General features: G+C 46.2%; 1 protein-coding gene across 12 annotated transcripts in view; it reads left to right on the top strand.

The window, feature by feature from the left end:
• ITSN2 (intersectin 2) overlaps positions 1 to 14,482 on the top strand; it is a 128,536-nt gene extending 114,054 nt beyond the window's left edge. For 11 of the 12 annotated variants that reach the window (XM_049096063.1, XM_025454506.3, XM_025454504.3 and 8 more), the window contains 10 exons: positions 1,540 to 1,646; positions 2,478 to 2,661; positions 5,463 to 5,561; positions 7,428 to 7,595; positions 8,025 to 8,240; positions 8,735 to 8,856; positions 9,662 to 9,744; positions 12,424 to 12,507; positions 12,929 to 13,102; positions 13,608 to 14,482. In XM_049096063.1, coding sequence (XP_048952020.1) covers positions 1,540 to 1,646; positions 2,478 to 2,661; positions 5,463 to 5,561; positions 7,428 to 7,595; positions 8,025 to 8,240; positions 8,735 to 8,856; positions 9,662 to 9,744; positions 12,424 to 12,507; positions 12,929 to 13,102; positions 13,608 to 13,765 — 1,395 coding nt within the window. In that variant the 3' untranslated portion in view covers positions 13,766 to 14,482. Of the gene's footprint in view, positions 1 to 1,539; positions 1,647 to 2,477; positions 2,662 to 5,462; positions 5,562 to 7,427; positions 7,596 to 8,024; positions 8,241 to 8,734; positions 8,857 to 9,661; positions 9,745 to 10,981; positions 11,014 to 12,423; positions 12,519 to 12,928; positions 13,103 to 13,607 lie in introns of those variants that run through there. The other variant, XM_049096064.1, reaches the window with a different exon arrangement.

Below are 14,482 nucleotides of genomic sequence, written 5' to 3'. Positions count from 1 at the left end.
TTGGAACTGTGGAAACTTTAGAGATGTCCGCTTCACAGCACTGTTGCCTGAATTCTTTGAATCCGTGTTCAGCACAACTCAGTAAATAAACACTAATTGAAAATCTATCATGTACAGAAAGCACGGTGCTGGAGAACAGAGGTAGAAGACAAAGTTCCTGCCCACGAGGAGTTCGCGGTCCTGCAGAGACAGACAGACAGCTATAGTAGCAGGAGGCCGGGGCCGGGAGAGGGAGTCAGGAAGGAAGGACCCTCCCAGTTAGGCTTCAGCCAAGACCAGAAGGACGAGGATGAGTTTTCTGTGCCCGGAAGAGGAAAAGGAAGTGGAAGGGCAATGTGCCAGGGAGTTAGGGTCCTGCATGTGGTTCCATGTGGCTGGAGTGTCAGGTACTCGAGGGCCCGGCTGGTGAAGTTGGCAGGGAACAGATCAGATCACACAGACCTGGTGAACCTCAGCTAGGAGTCCGTGTCTTAACACAGGGCCAGTGAGCGATTTTAACAGGCTGACCTGTCGTGTATCTTGGAAAGATCCCACATGAGAAGAGTTGTCTCTAATAACCTCTCAGTTTCCTTAAGGTTCTTAAAGTCATTCCCTATGAATCCCAGTTGTTCAGTGGAAACTGAACACTCACTGGAGTTTTGGTTCTGGCTCCTCATTGTTCTAGGTTTGTGACCTTGAGCAGATCACTCTCTCAGCCTTTATTTCTTCATGAGTGCCCTGGGAATGATAACACATGATTCACTTTGACCTGCATGATCTGTGAAGTTTGTTCAGAACCCACCCACACCCGCGTGCACACCACACAGGCATGTGCAAATATATACACATCAGCTTTGCAAATCCTTCAGTGTTATGGAATACAGATGTAGGGCATCATTTCCCCTCCAGTCAGCCAGCCTCTGAAATCCACATCTGCTTGGGGAGTGTGTAAGTCATCACTTTTTCTGTTGCTAAGCTTCTCAGAGATTGCCTCAGGACTCTAGGGTGCCCAGCCCTTCAATTCTGCAGCTTTTATAGGGTGCATGTGCTTTATGTCCATGGTTTCATTTAACCTACCTCATCTCCTTAGAGATAAGTATGAGAATTTTGTCTTATTAAAGAGGTTACTAGACTTGATCTTTAAAATTAGCCCTAATGGGGGGCACCTGGCTGGCTCAGTGACTCTTAATCTCAGGGTCATGAGTTCAAGCCCCATGTTGGGAATGAAGCCTACTTTAAAAAAAAAAAAAAAAAAAAAGCCCTAATAACACAAGTAGCAAACTGTAAGGAAATTTGCAATTTAAAATTTAGCAATCAACTGGGTGTTATATGGAAGTGATGAATCATTAAATCCTCCTCCTGAAACCAATATTTACTCTATATGTTAACTAGAATTTAAATAAAAATTTAGGAGAAAAATTTAGCAATCATAAATAAGCTTATTCAAAAACATCATGATTGTATTAGTTTCAGGGTATGAAGATATACTGTTTACTTTAGACCACATAGGCTGTGTAGTCACATCTAAGCTAATTTATTTCTTTTGTGTCTTGAATTTAGGTTTTTCAGAAACGGATGGCAGAGTCAGGGTTTCTCAGTGAAGGAGAGATGGCCTTGATATTTGTAAACTGGAAAGAGCTCATCATGTCTAACACAAAGCTACTGAAGTGAGTTGTGAGCACCCCTTGCCACTGCAGTGGACACCCACAGACCCTAGGAGAGAGACTTTCTCTCTCCCTGCAGGGCTGTTTTGCAAAGGAACTCACAACTCTTTTCTGTTCCTTCAAGCTTTTTATTTTATTGTCATTTAATGAAATGCCCTGTAACTGTAAAATACATAACTATGGAAGTCAAGAAATATATAGCAAAGAAAATACTTTGACGAAACAAAGAAAAAAAGTAAATCATAAAATAAACAAAATTTCAAAATATACTTGTCTGTTCTGGGTAGAGTAGAAGAGAAGCTGCAGCCCGTGACCCAGACGTACTGGCTGGTCTGGCAGGCTCCTCAGGCTCCATGTGAAATTCCACTCCTTGGGGTGATCTCCTCACCACTGCTATGTCTCTGCGCCCCTTAGGGGACAGCAGCTCTCCTGGGGACAGTGCTCACCTCCACCTCCATATCTGACCTTTGTGGGCTCCTGCTCCCTTTCTCCCCCTACAGCATGTGGGAAATTCTTTTCTTGGTTCAGCTGGGAACAAGTTAGAATTTTCTAAAGGAACTTTGCTAAGAAACACAGATGAACCCAAAACAATTCCAAAGACCTAGAAATACCCCAGAGTATGAATTTCATTTCTTACTCTTCTTTGCTAACATTTTACCTAGATTGGCTTGGCCAGTGGAGCATAGGCCCCAGCTGCCTCCTCCTCCTCCTCACTCTCCCCTCACAGTGCCAGGTTTTTAGGTGACTTGCTGGTTGTCCTTATTTTAGTTTCCCATGATATTCATCCTTTATATACCAACTACATCCATTGAAAACAGAGTGTGTCGGTTGCAGGGCCTTGCGGGTACGGAAGAAGACGGGAGGAGAGAAGATGCCTGTGCAGATGATTGGGGATATCCTGGCAGCTGAGCTGTCCCACATGCAGGCTTATATCCGGTTCTGTAGCTGTCAGCTCAATGGAGCAGCTCTGTTACAGCAGAAGACAGATGAAGATGCAGATTTCAAGGAATTTTTAAAGGTAACTCCATCCTGAGATCACAGGCAGGCCCACCCCGTTCCGAGCCTACAGGCGGAGATGTACAGCTGCATTGTCAGGAAGCTCAGGATGGGGAAGGGTACTCCACCAATTTCCAGAGGAAACACCAATATGGCAAAGAATTTTCTGAATATTTGTGTCACCTTCCATGTCAAATTGATTTTTTTTGGCTCTAGGACCATAATTTTGCCCGTCTATTAGTAGAGTATTATTTAGGCCTATTTACTTAAATCAGCTGCTTTATGCTCCAAAATATCCAGAATGTCACTTTATTAAATTTGTAGATGGTGTTTATTTTGTATCCATCTTATTCCAGGAAGAGTATAAAATAGCTTACTCAAATATATAAAAAGCAACAAGATAAAACGTTGTCAGTGGATGAATACAGTGAGACAAAAGGAAATGAGAGGTGATGTAGGACGCTACATAAAATGCATGTGTATGACCCTGTCCATGTGCTGCAGGGGCACCCCTATGTCCTCAAAGCTTCCAGAAACCAGTGAGAAGAGGACACAATCGGTTCTCTGATGCTGTGGTCATAAATTAAGAACAAACATTTGGTAAAGAGAAGTATCGATAAAACAACACTCAGAGACCACTATGTGTAACATATGAATCAGCAACATCCTTCTAGAGATACAACAGTGAGCTTCGGATGGCTGCTGATTATAATAGAATGTCATGTTGTGATAACGCATTTCACTGATGTTGTTCAGGAGTAGAAACTATTACCACACATGTCAAAGTGGTGAGGGAAATGAAAGTCAAATCTGTTTTCTTGCTTTTTTACGTGTCTTCTTGTCTTTTTGGTTTCTGAAACACTACATATTGAGATCTGTATACAGCCACAGTGCCTTAAGGGAGAATGGAGATTTTTAATGTCATTATCAAAAAAGAATGGAAAAAAATAATTAAGCATAAAATATAACATGTTTAGATGGAGGATAAAAATTCTAACAGAAAGGGGTTCCTGGGTAGCTCAGTAGGTTGGGTCTCTGCCTTCAGCTCAGGTCATGATCTCAGGGTCCTGCAGTCAAGCCCCACATCAGGCTTCTTGCTCAGTGGGGAGTCTGTTTCTCCCTCTCCCTCTGCCCCTCCACCCAGTCCTGCTCTCTTTCTCTCACTCAAATAAATAAAATATTTTTTTAATTTGATGTTTACATTCTAAAGCATAAGACTTTTAAAATTTTCCAAATAGTAAAAACAATAGCAATGTAAATAGGTTATCAGTGTCATCACAACTGTAACAATAGTAAGAAATAAAAAATGTATAGTCTTATAATGAAAGGCATTGTGTCCATTACATTAAAACAAAATCTGGCAATAAGCCTTGTTGTAAATGTTACTTTTTAAAGTTTTTTTTGTTTGTTTGCTTTTTTAATTTGAGATAGAAAAAGAGTATGAGGAAGAGGAAGAGGGAGGAAGCAAATTCCTCTCTGAGCAGGGAGTCCTACCCAGGACTCTGGGATCCTGACCTGAGCTGAAGGGCATAAGCTGAAGGGCAGACACTTAACTGACAGACCCACCCAGGTGCTCCCTAAATGTTACTTTTTTTAAAGTCTCAGAAAATACAGAAATAAAAAGCATGGAGATGCTTGTTATAGCAACATATATAGATATATCCAAAAACAAAAAGAGGGGGCAGTTTTAATATCCCAAAGCAGGAAATGGTTAGGTAAATTACAGTAAATATGCTTTTTGGTCATTACAAATGGTCATCCAAAAAAAAGGTCATCCAAGAGTACTAGCTACTGTGTTCGGGTACTATATGAATAATATAACTATATTATATTAGCTTATATATTATATATTATATATATTATATTAGCATATATATTGTATGGAGCTAACAGTCTGCAAGGTCACCGAGACACCTCAAACGTGATACCTCTACTTACCTTACCCATTCCAGAGGTGGTGTTATAATAAGGTGGCCATGATTATTGTGGACGCTCCAGAAGGATCACTGAAAAGGAGGGAAGGTGTCAAGAAAGGGGAGGGCCTGACCAAGAGGAAGCATAATCTCAGTCTTCTGAAAGGAGTATGAATTAGCCAAGTGAAGAAAGAGCAGAAGGAACAGTACCAAAGGCCAATGCATTCATTACCTGGCTCGTCGTAGGTGCTCTAAATGGTAGTGATGGTTTCTAATAAAGCAGAGACAACGGGCAGGCAGAGGCAGGGGAAATCAAGAGCTATTTAGAAGCTAGACTGGTGACAAAGGTGACTCCCAGGTGTGTGGAGGGAAGATGGGTGCAGGATGGTTCTGGCAGCTCAGGGATGGAAGTGGAAGAAAAGGCTTTCATGAAGGAAGATGAGGACTTTGGGGTCTGCTGAGGTGCCTGTAGGGGATCGGGGTAGGAGGGAAGGAGAGTGATGCAGCAAGTATGGAGCGCCCAAGAGGGTCTGGGTGACGCTCTGGGCCTCAGCTGTGCGGGGTCTCGGGCAGCACCCACAGTGGACAGCAGGTAGAGGAGAAGAAAGAAGTAAGGATCAGGAAGGGGCCAGCTTGGGAAGACAGCTGTCAGTGGTTCTGGAAGCAAAGGAGGAAGTGATGGCGCAGACTGCCAGATCCAGGTAAGAAGGAAAGGGCTGAAAAGCATCTGCTGGCTTTACCAAATGAGGGGGGAAACTCCTGCTGCTAATCTGATACGTATCATTTTGAATCTTGAGTTTTTAAAAGAAATTAGAAATCTAAAAGGTGGTCAATGTCAGGAGTACAGTCAGTGTTTCCTTTGTCTTCACTGATGCTATGAGTTCCTCATGAGCCTCTCAATTATCTGCAGAAGCTGGCATCTGACCCTCGGTGTAAAGGAATGCCCCTCTCCAGCTTCCTGCTGAAGCCCATGCAGAGGATCACCCGCTACCCTCTCCTCATCAGAAGTGTGAGTGCCCCGGCTGGAACAGGGTCAGGACCCTCTGAGGTCCACAGAGGCCACGCTCAGGGAGCCCCTGCCAGGTGGCCTGATAGACCAGGTGCCACGTGTGTGCGTGCACGGGAACACACACATGCAATCCCCATTAGGCAAATCACAGTCATCCGGTGTCACTGGGGTAGTGACTCCCTTCCCCCAGGAGACTCTGCGGGCCTCTCAGAGTCATGAGTGTGTGTTTCTAAGCAAGGTAAGTGCCCTCCAGGTCTGCAGCCGTGGAGCTTGTCTTGAACCCAGACAGAGGCCATTCTTAGTATGACCTTGGGCTCCAGTCTTTCTGCTGAGATCTGAATTCATCTACCAGCTAGCTAAGCACCATCACCTAGAGGTCTCAGGAGTCCCCAACTCAGCATGCCCCAGCCAGAGCTCATCACCGTCCCCTTGCCGTTCGCATCCCAGCAGTTCTAAAAGTCCATCCATCTTTGAACATAAGCTGTGTGGGCCTCTTCTAAGGAGAAGGCGTATTATAAAGTGTTTTTTCCACAAGTTATCATTGACACAATTGTAATCATCTTACAAAGAAAAATAGCCTAAATAATATGACTGTTACTTTTATTGATTATCCCTTGACCACTGGTCTCTAAGCCATGTTACCTCATTATGGACCTTATGTTACAGTTAATGATACCAAACTGACCCATTAATACACAGTAATCCACAGCCCCTTACCTGAAATATTTTGAGGCAGATGTATTTCAGAATTCAGAATGTAATCTAAATACTGTATATTATATGACATTACAACAAAGCCTGGACATCACCTTTAACCAAACACAGTAATATTCCTACAGTGAAATATATGAATAATCACTTTTAAGTAGAATAAATAAATATATCTCTTCAGTTTAGGTCAGGTTTTGCCACCAAATGAATATTGAAAGAAACTTCAGGGGTGTCTGGGTTGCTCAGTCAGTTGAGTGGCTTTATTTCAGGTCATGACCCCAGAGTCCTGGGATTGAGCCCTAAATCAGGCTCCCTGCTCAGCAGGAAGTCTGTTTCTCCTTGTCCCTCTGCTCCTCCCCCTAATCCTGCTCTCTTTCTCTCTCTCTCAAATAAATAAATAAATAAAATATTTAAAAAGGAAAAGATTCAATAAATAAATAAATAAATAGGAAAAGAAAGAAAGAAACTTTAGACTTTCAGGGCTTTGTCCCATTTTGGAATTGTAAACAAAGAACTGTGACCCCAACATGACTAGAGCCCAGACAGGAGCCATCTGCTGATGGGACCACTAATTTCCAGAGGCTCCACAGAGTTGTACCCCAGCCTCTACTCTTTTGCATTTGTAACATTAGTTTGAAGTCACTTCAGAGTGAACTGAATGTGTTTTCCTATAAGCTGATGACATGATTTGATTGTATTTTCCCTGTAGCAAACAATTCATTGCTTTCTTCATATTTTTTTAAATCAGTGACCCCCAACATACTTATATGTTGCTATCCAGCAAGTTCACGTACTTCTGAGAGCTGCAGCCAGGTTAAACTGTTGGGTTAAATGCACGTGGCTTAAATTACGGGGGGGGGAAGGTAGGGAGACACCCTTTAACACGTGTATTATTACCAAGACCCCCCAGAGAGCCATCAGACGCCCACACGTTTCAGGACACTTGATCCATGTAGCACTTGACACACCCTCTTGTAACTGAATCACCTGTCACCCCCAGAACTCTGGAGCTATGAGCCTCTCGAGGGCAAACAATTATCTTACTGTTGTTTAGCCAGTGCCCAGCACGCAGCACATACAGCAGCCAATAGAACGTCTGGGTGGGTGGGTGGAAGACACTCCACTTCCCAGATGATGCAGCCCACTCTTTTCCAGATTCTGGAGAACACCCTGGAGAATCATGTAGACCATTCCTCCCTAAAGCTGGCTCTTGAGCAAGCAGAGGAGCTTTGTTCCCAAGTTAATGAAGGAGTTCGGGAAAAAGAAAATTCAGACCGACTAGAGTGGATCCAGGCGCACGTCCAGTGTGAAGGTCTTGCAGAGGTGAGGCCTGGGGTGCTGAGCTGGGTGCCACTAGGCAGGCTCTGGGTGGGGAACCAGCTGCAGGCCTTCCCCTACTGTGGCCAGGACATGCCTCAGCCCAGGCCCCGTGGACTCACCATCCTGCCCCTTCTTGGGTTCTCATTTTCCTTTCTTATAGAGAGAAATTTGGTACTTTTGAGTTTTTTGAATTAATTTATAAAACCCCTATTCTGTGGATATAAGTAATCATTTTCACCATGCCAGTTGTTTGAACTCTGAAGGAAAAAAAAAAAAAAAAAAGGCAAGGCTCTTTTGTGTCAAGGTGAATGATTACAGCCACATTCTGAACCAGAAGATTGTACCACAGCACCTCAGGTCCAGGGCACCGGCCTCTCAAGGGGCCCGGGGAGGCTTGTGCTGGGACTTATGATGCTACAATTTCTCTTTAAGCAACTTATTTTCAACTCACTCACCAACTGCCTGGGGCCCCGGAAGCTTCTGCACAGTGGGAAATTATACAAAACCAAGAGCAACAAGGAGCTACACGGATTCCTCTTCAACGACTTTCTGCTTCTGACCTACATGGTCAAGCAGTTCGCTGTTTCCTCAGGCTCTGAGAAGCTTTTCAGCTCTAAGTCCAATGCCCAGTTCAAAATGTATAAAACGGTAAGTGTCACGTTCCTGGCCGTTGCATCAGGAGCATAACGAGGTGTTTCCTTCACCTCGAGGACCTCCTTCCCCGTCTCCAGGTGGGTCACTCCTCCATTTCCCAGGGAGGAAGCCCCAGGGTGGTTGAGCCGCATTGCTCCCCCCGCCCCCGACAGCTGGATTCCAGCTGTAGCTGCTGGCCTCCTTCCTGGCAGACGTGACGTGTGATCCCACCTCTGTCCACATTCAGCATCAGGTCTCTTGGAACTGAAGCTGAAGCAGAGTGCTAAGTGTAGGTAGAAGAGGAGAGACCACGTCCTGTGAGCTCCTGTCCCCAGTCCAGTAACCTCTGATCTGCCCAAGATGTTTTCTTCCACAAAATGGACACAGTCTCTTTTTCCCTAAGTAAAAGCCTCAAGAAGTTAGACCCTTCTCTGCTTCTTAACCAGGTTCTTCAGAACAGAAGGAGGGTTCTGGCCCGTCTCACTGCCTGTGTTTTGACCCTCTTTCAGCCCATTTTCCTGAATGAAGTCTTGGTGAAACTGCCCACGGACCCTTCCAGCGATGAGCCGGTCTTCCACATTTCTCACATTGACCGAGTCTACACCCTTCGAACAGACAACATTAACGAGAGGTCAGTCCTGACCACGTGTAACCTACCTGAAGCCTGGACATCTCCCTCTCATAAATCACCTCTGGTCCTGCTAATTCTGCATGTCCAAGCTCCCTAACCAGTCCCACCCCCCTAGTCTACTGGTCAGCCTTGGTGTAGACATGCTGGGTTGCTACGATCACCTCTCCATGTGTCCCTGCCTCCAGGCCCTCCTTAGGATCTTCCAAAATGGGAGATCCAGCATCTTGCTTCCTACTAAAATCCCCTGTGCAGCAGTCCAGGCACCTTCACCCAGTTTCTGAGGCCCCCTGTGTGCATCTCAGCCGCAGTCCCTTCCCCCACCCCACATGACCTGTGCTCCAGCCAGAATATCTGCCCTCCTCCTATGGAGCACCATGCTCCTGCTCTCTGGCCAGCCATGCGTCCTCTGTAGTGGAGCTCAGCACCTCTGTGATGGCAAACGGGGGTGGAGGGGGTGCTCCTCCTTTTCTAGTGCACTTGGTTCTTTGATTTCAGTAGAATGTCCCTCTGTCATGCTGAATTGCCACTGATGGGGCACACTGCATCTTCTATTGGGGGGGGGGGGCAGGGCAGCACAGTGCAAGTGCCTGGTGTTTTATAAGCAGTAACTGTCTAGAAAGTCTCAGCTTGATCTTCAACTAGCAAATAAGTCTTTCAGTTCAACTAATATTAGGTCTATGATTGGAAACTTGTCAAAGCCAAGGTTAGCACAGGCGTGAAGAAGGAGCATAGAGCTTTGGAGCTCCTGGTTGAGCCTGTGAGGTGTGTGGGAAAGCCGCCCCAAGGCTGTGTTCTGCTTCTCCAGGACTGCCTGGGTCCAGAAGATCAAGGCGGCATCTGAGCAGTACATCGATACGGAAAAGAAGAAACGGGAAAAAGCTTATCAAGGTAGTTGGTGGTGCCTGGGGAGTTGGGAGCAGCTGCCAGGGGACCCCAGGGAGGGGCGAGGTCCCACCCTCAGGACACAAGCTGCTGCTGCCCCTGCAGTGAGGGCACTAAACAGGGACAGCCTGAAAGACCAGACTTGCTGGGGGACCAGACAGCAGAGCCCACTTGGCTGCTGCCGCCCGTGGGAACTCCCTGAGCCCCCTAGCCACTACACGGCGGCGAGGAGCATCCAGTGCCAGCCCCAGGACCTCCCTTCTGTCTGCGGCAAAGGAGGAGGGTCCTCTGCAAAACCACGCCCACTTCTGCTTGGTCCATTTGCTTCACCCAACTTCACGTCTGTGGCCTGTTTGCCTTCAGCTCTGTGCCTTCTCTCTGACCGCAGCCTCTGCCCCAGCCCTCCTCCACATCCACCCATCCTCCCTCTCTGGACAACAGCGCCTGGATCTCAAGGCTCTCCTCCCCATCACCAGCCCTTCATCCCACTTGCTGTCCCTATCCTGTGCAGATGGCTCCCTCACTTGACACCAGTGACCTAACCCAGGGCTTGACTCATCTCCCCTTCTGAGCCCCCTGCACCCAATGGCAGGAAGTCAAGGATCTTCCTCCCGTTGTACCTGGAGCTCCGCCCTTGCCTGAGCCTCTCTCTCAATTTCATGAAAGTCCTGCTGGGCTGCTTCCCTGACACCACACTCTACATACACCTCACTTCTCCCGGCCACCTGCTGGGCTTCGCACCTTGGCACCTCCTCCTGAGCAGCTCTGTGGATGGCAGTGTTGTCCTGGCCACATGGACTAGAAGCATCTCTCAGCCCTCATGCTCCACTTCTCAGAGGCTGAGTTGCACACCTTCTATCATTCTCTTCCATGTCCTGGTCCTTTCCTGGTGGCACAGCCCCATTAAGACCCTCCAGTCTCCACCCCAGCACGAGGGGCCCCATCACCCATCCCCTTCATTCCCAGAGTATTCTTATAGGGCTGAATCTCCCTGCTTAAGCATCTTCCTTGTTGCCTCCCAAATTAAGGACAAATTCTTAGCCCAGACTCAGGGTGCATCCTCAGTATTACCTGTTACGCAGCCCCTCTTCTCCTTTTCCCTCTACCTCGCCCATACCACCACTGCCTGACAGAACAAACCGCCTCTGAACCCCTGCCCACACCCACCCCCAGGCCTTCCCTATCCAGTCCTCCCTCTCATGTTCCTGGCTGCTATAGCTGCAACTCTGTTTTTTTTATTCAGGTTTCCCTAATTTTGTTATATACTCTTGAAAGGTATGTGTAAATTGGCCTTTGCTGATTGCATCGTGTTTTAATGGTACTTAAAATGCTTGCTATTGAAAAAATCAACAACTGAATGATTTGTAAAGCATATAATAATCTCTTAATTGGTAAAAGATGTAAATCAGAGTTTTTCTATTAGTTTTGCTTAACATCAATGTCTGTACATACGGTTATGCATTTTCTATGTGTTCAATTCTCTAGACATTTATTACTTACTCTGTGCCAAGCCCTGTGCTAGTCCTAACAGGCCTCTAAAGATGAATACGGCCCCGCCCTGCATTTAAGGGGAACTGGGGCCACTTCTCATAGAGAAAGTTTAGTTGCCCTAGTTTTGAAAAATCAGTAGCTCACCAACCAGCCTTTTTGTTCATTTTTAAACCCTTGAGGGCAAAACCTGCTTCACTTCATATTTACAAGATAATCTGAGTTCACAGACTTCTTTCCCTCCATATGGAAGGTTTTGGAGCACACCCTCAAGTAGAACAAAATCTTAAGTGAAACCGCTTTATAAGCTGACATGTTTACATGTAATTGGAAAGATGGTGGGTGGCTAACAGACTTTAGTACCTGGTGGTGAATTTTTTACCTTGCCACGGATAGCCTCTGTGACACGGGCAGGTTATAGTCCTTTCTCAGCCTCTGTTCTCTGGTGTGTGGAGATGGCAGTTCTAAACAACTACCATATGGCATAAGGTACGGCTTAAATAAAACTTCTGTAGAGGTCTAGCACAGGTGCCTAACACAAAGTATCCAATAAATGTTAACTGCTTTTATTTTTTATTTATTTCTTTAAAGATTTTATTTATTTATTCATGAGAGACCGGGGGGTGGGGGGGGTGGTGGCAGAGGGAGAAGCAGGCTCCATGCAGTGAGCCCGATGTGGGACTCAATCCTGGGTCCCCAGGATCACGCCCTGGACTGAAGGTGGCACAAAAAATGCTGAATGGGTATAATGTATTATTTTATTAGTATTACCATTTGCCAGGCAACCGAGGGTTAATACAAGGCTGCATAAACAACACAAGCTCTGCAGCGGCCTCTCCTGGCAGAGGAGACTGTTAGGACTCAGAATTTCTGAACCCGCAGGCTGCAGGACACTCAAGAGCTGGGGATAATGGATGTGTGGAGAGGGCGGGGGGTGGGGGGGTGAGTTGGGCGTGCATCTTCAAGGCCAGGTAAGGATGCAGACAGGCAGAAACAGTGGACAAGATATCACAGCAGGTGACAGCCTGGGCCAAGACACAGACCAGCCAGATGCTGGGCTGCCAGGCCCGGTGCCACTGCAGGGGACACTGGGGCGTGTTAGGGTTGGTTAGACTGTACCTACAGTGCAGCATCATCAGCGCACCACCTGCATGCTCAGAGAAGAAACTAACAAGACTTGTCCTTCCTCTTTTGTAGCTCGCTCTCAAAAGACCTCAGGCATTGGGCGTCTGATGGTGCAGGTCATCGAAGCTACAGAATTAAAAGCCTGTAAACCAAATGGTAAATGCTTCTCTCATTCAACAGATGTGGTAACTACCCTGTTCTTTGCTGAGGACTCTTCTGGACGTTGAATAATGGGATGCCTTTTTAAAAATCAGTGTTTCAAGTGATGGTTGTTGGACCACTGTGTTTTCCCAATAAGTACTAGTGCCTCCCTCCTCAGTGCTTCTGAGAAGTTGCACTGACACTTGCCCAAGCTCATGGGGAAACAGTTTGGGTGTCAGAGCCCACACAGTTGCTCCCAGGCTTATGAGGCTGTCAGCACTGGGGACACGGAGACCACGAGGCTCCGACAGTGGCTCCTGCTGTCATGGTTTACAGAGAAGCATCCGTTTGGATCCTGCCTCTGCTCAAGGAAGGTCCTGTTGTCATTTATTTTACCTACACATGCCACATGCATCTTTGGTTTGTTTTTGTTCAGGAAAGAGCAATCCATACTGTGAAATCAGCATGGGCTCCCAGAGCTATACCACCAGAACCCTCCCGGACACACTCAATCCCAAATGGAATTTTAACTGCCAGTTCTTTATTAAGGATCTCTACCAAGATGTGCTGTGTCTCACCATGTTTGACAGAGATCAGTTTTCACCAGATGGTAAAGTATAAATTGACCAGGGAATCCAGAGCTTCCCCAATACTCTAAAATTTGGGGTCTAGATCCAGGGTACTTGGCTTTATTTTTACCCCATGACACCTAAGGAAAATGACACAACCCCATGGGCACCCACTGCTCATGTGGGAAGCAGAGCTGGGGGAGGTCCTCTCACGGGTAAAGGTTGGCCTCCAGTGTGTTTCCAGTATGGACCCCAGTCACAACCTACACTCCTAATAGCAGCCCTGCTCCCAGCACCTACTGAGAGGGTGACACATTTTCTGACTGAAGGGCCTTGGATCCCAAAGAGGCAGTTTCAGAAGCAGTTTCCCTCCCAAAGTCCTCTCGTTCTGCATGCATCTATTCACAGTATCGAATAGCCACTAAGCAAAAGAAGTTAATTGTTCTGAATTTGAAAGTTTTAAGAATGTTTTTAGACACTCCTCCTGGGGTAGTTTAACAATTTTTATAAAGAAGAAACTTTGACTCTCACATGTCTATTCACCAGATTTCCTGGGTCGTACTGAAGTTCCAGTGGCAAAAATTCGCACAGAACAGGAAAGCAAAGGCCCCACAACCCGCCGACTGCTGCTGCATGAGGTCCCCACTGGGGAGGTCTGGGTCCGCTTTGACCTGCAGCTTTTTGAGCAAAAAACTCTCCTGTAGGGGCCTCAGGGATCTGCCCAAAAGGCTGGGGCTAGAGCCAGACGGACGGTGCTGCTCTTGGGCCGAAGGAGCACCACACAGCTTCATCCATCACAGGCCACACGCGCCGGGGCTATTTTATTGCACACTAAATTGCTAGCAATCTATGCAAACATGATCTTTCCTATAAATAAACCAAACCCATAGCACAGTGCCTTGTATTAGTGTTAACATCTTTGGCTGTGTTTAGATGCCGGGGTTTCCATTTTCAGGGCTATAAAAAGTATTAAGTGGAAATGAGGCATCAGAACACCAGACACTACCACTTGGTCGAATGTGCCCCGTCAGGTGGTAGCCATTCCACCTGTGCTGGGTCACAGGCGCTCAGGAGGTGGAGGATGGGGGAGAAACACTGCAGCCTGGGCGTGCGCACAGCCTGATAGTGAAGTAGGTCTGCTCGTGCACTGAATGAAGACACAGACTTGATCATTCTATTCCCGGTTAGACTTTGTCATCTCTGCTGAGACAATAGAGTTTGAAATATAAAGGGGAAAGCTTGATTTACTTTAAATACTGTGAACTCTAATGATATGGAAATATTTTTCAACTTTAATTTTCTGAAGTATAAATTATTTATGTAAATTCCTTGTTTTTGCATATTTCATAGGACATGCATCTTTAAGCTTTATCATTGCCAATATGTACAGAAAGAGAATAAAAATATGTTTATGAATGTAA

This window comes from Canis lupus, chromosome 17 (genome assembly GCF_003254725.2).
Source record: "Canis lupus dingo isolate Sandy chromosome 17, ASM325472v2, whole genome shotgun sequence".
Taxonomy (NCBI): domain Eukaryota; kingdom Metazoa; phylum Chordata; class Mammalia; order Carnivora; family Canidae; genus Canis; species Canis lupus.
This window is presented reverse-complemented; position numbering and strand designations above follow the sequence as displayed.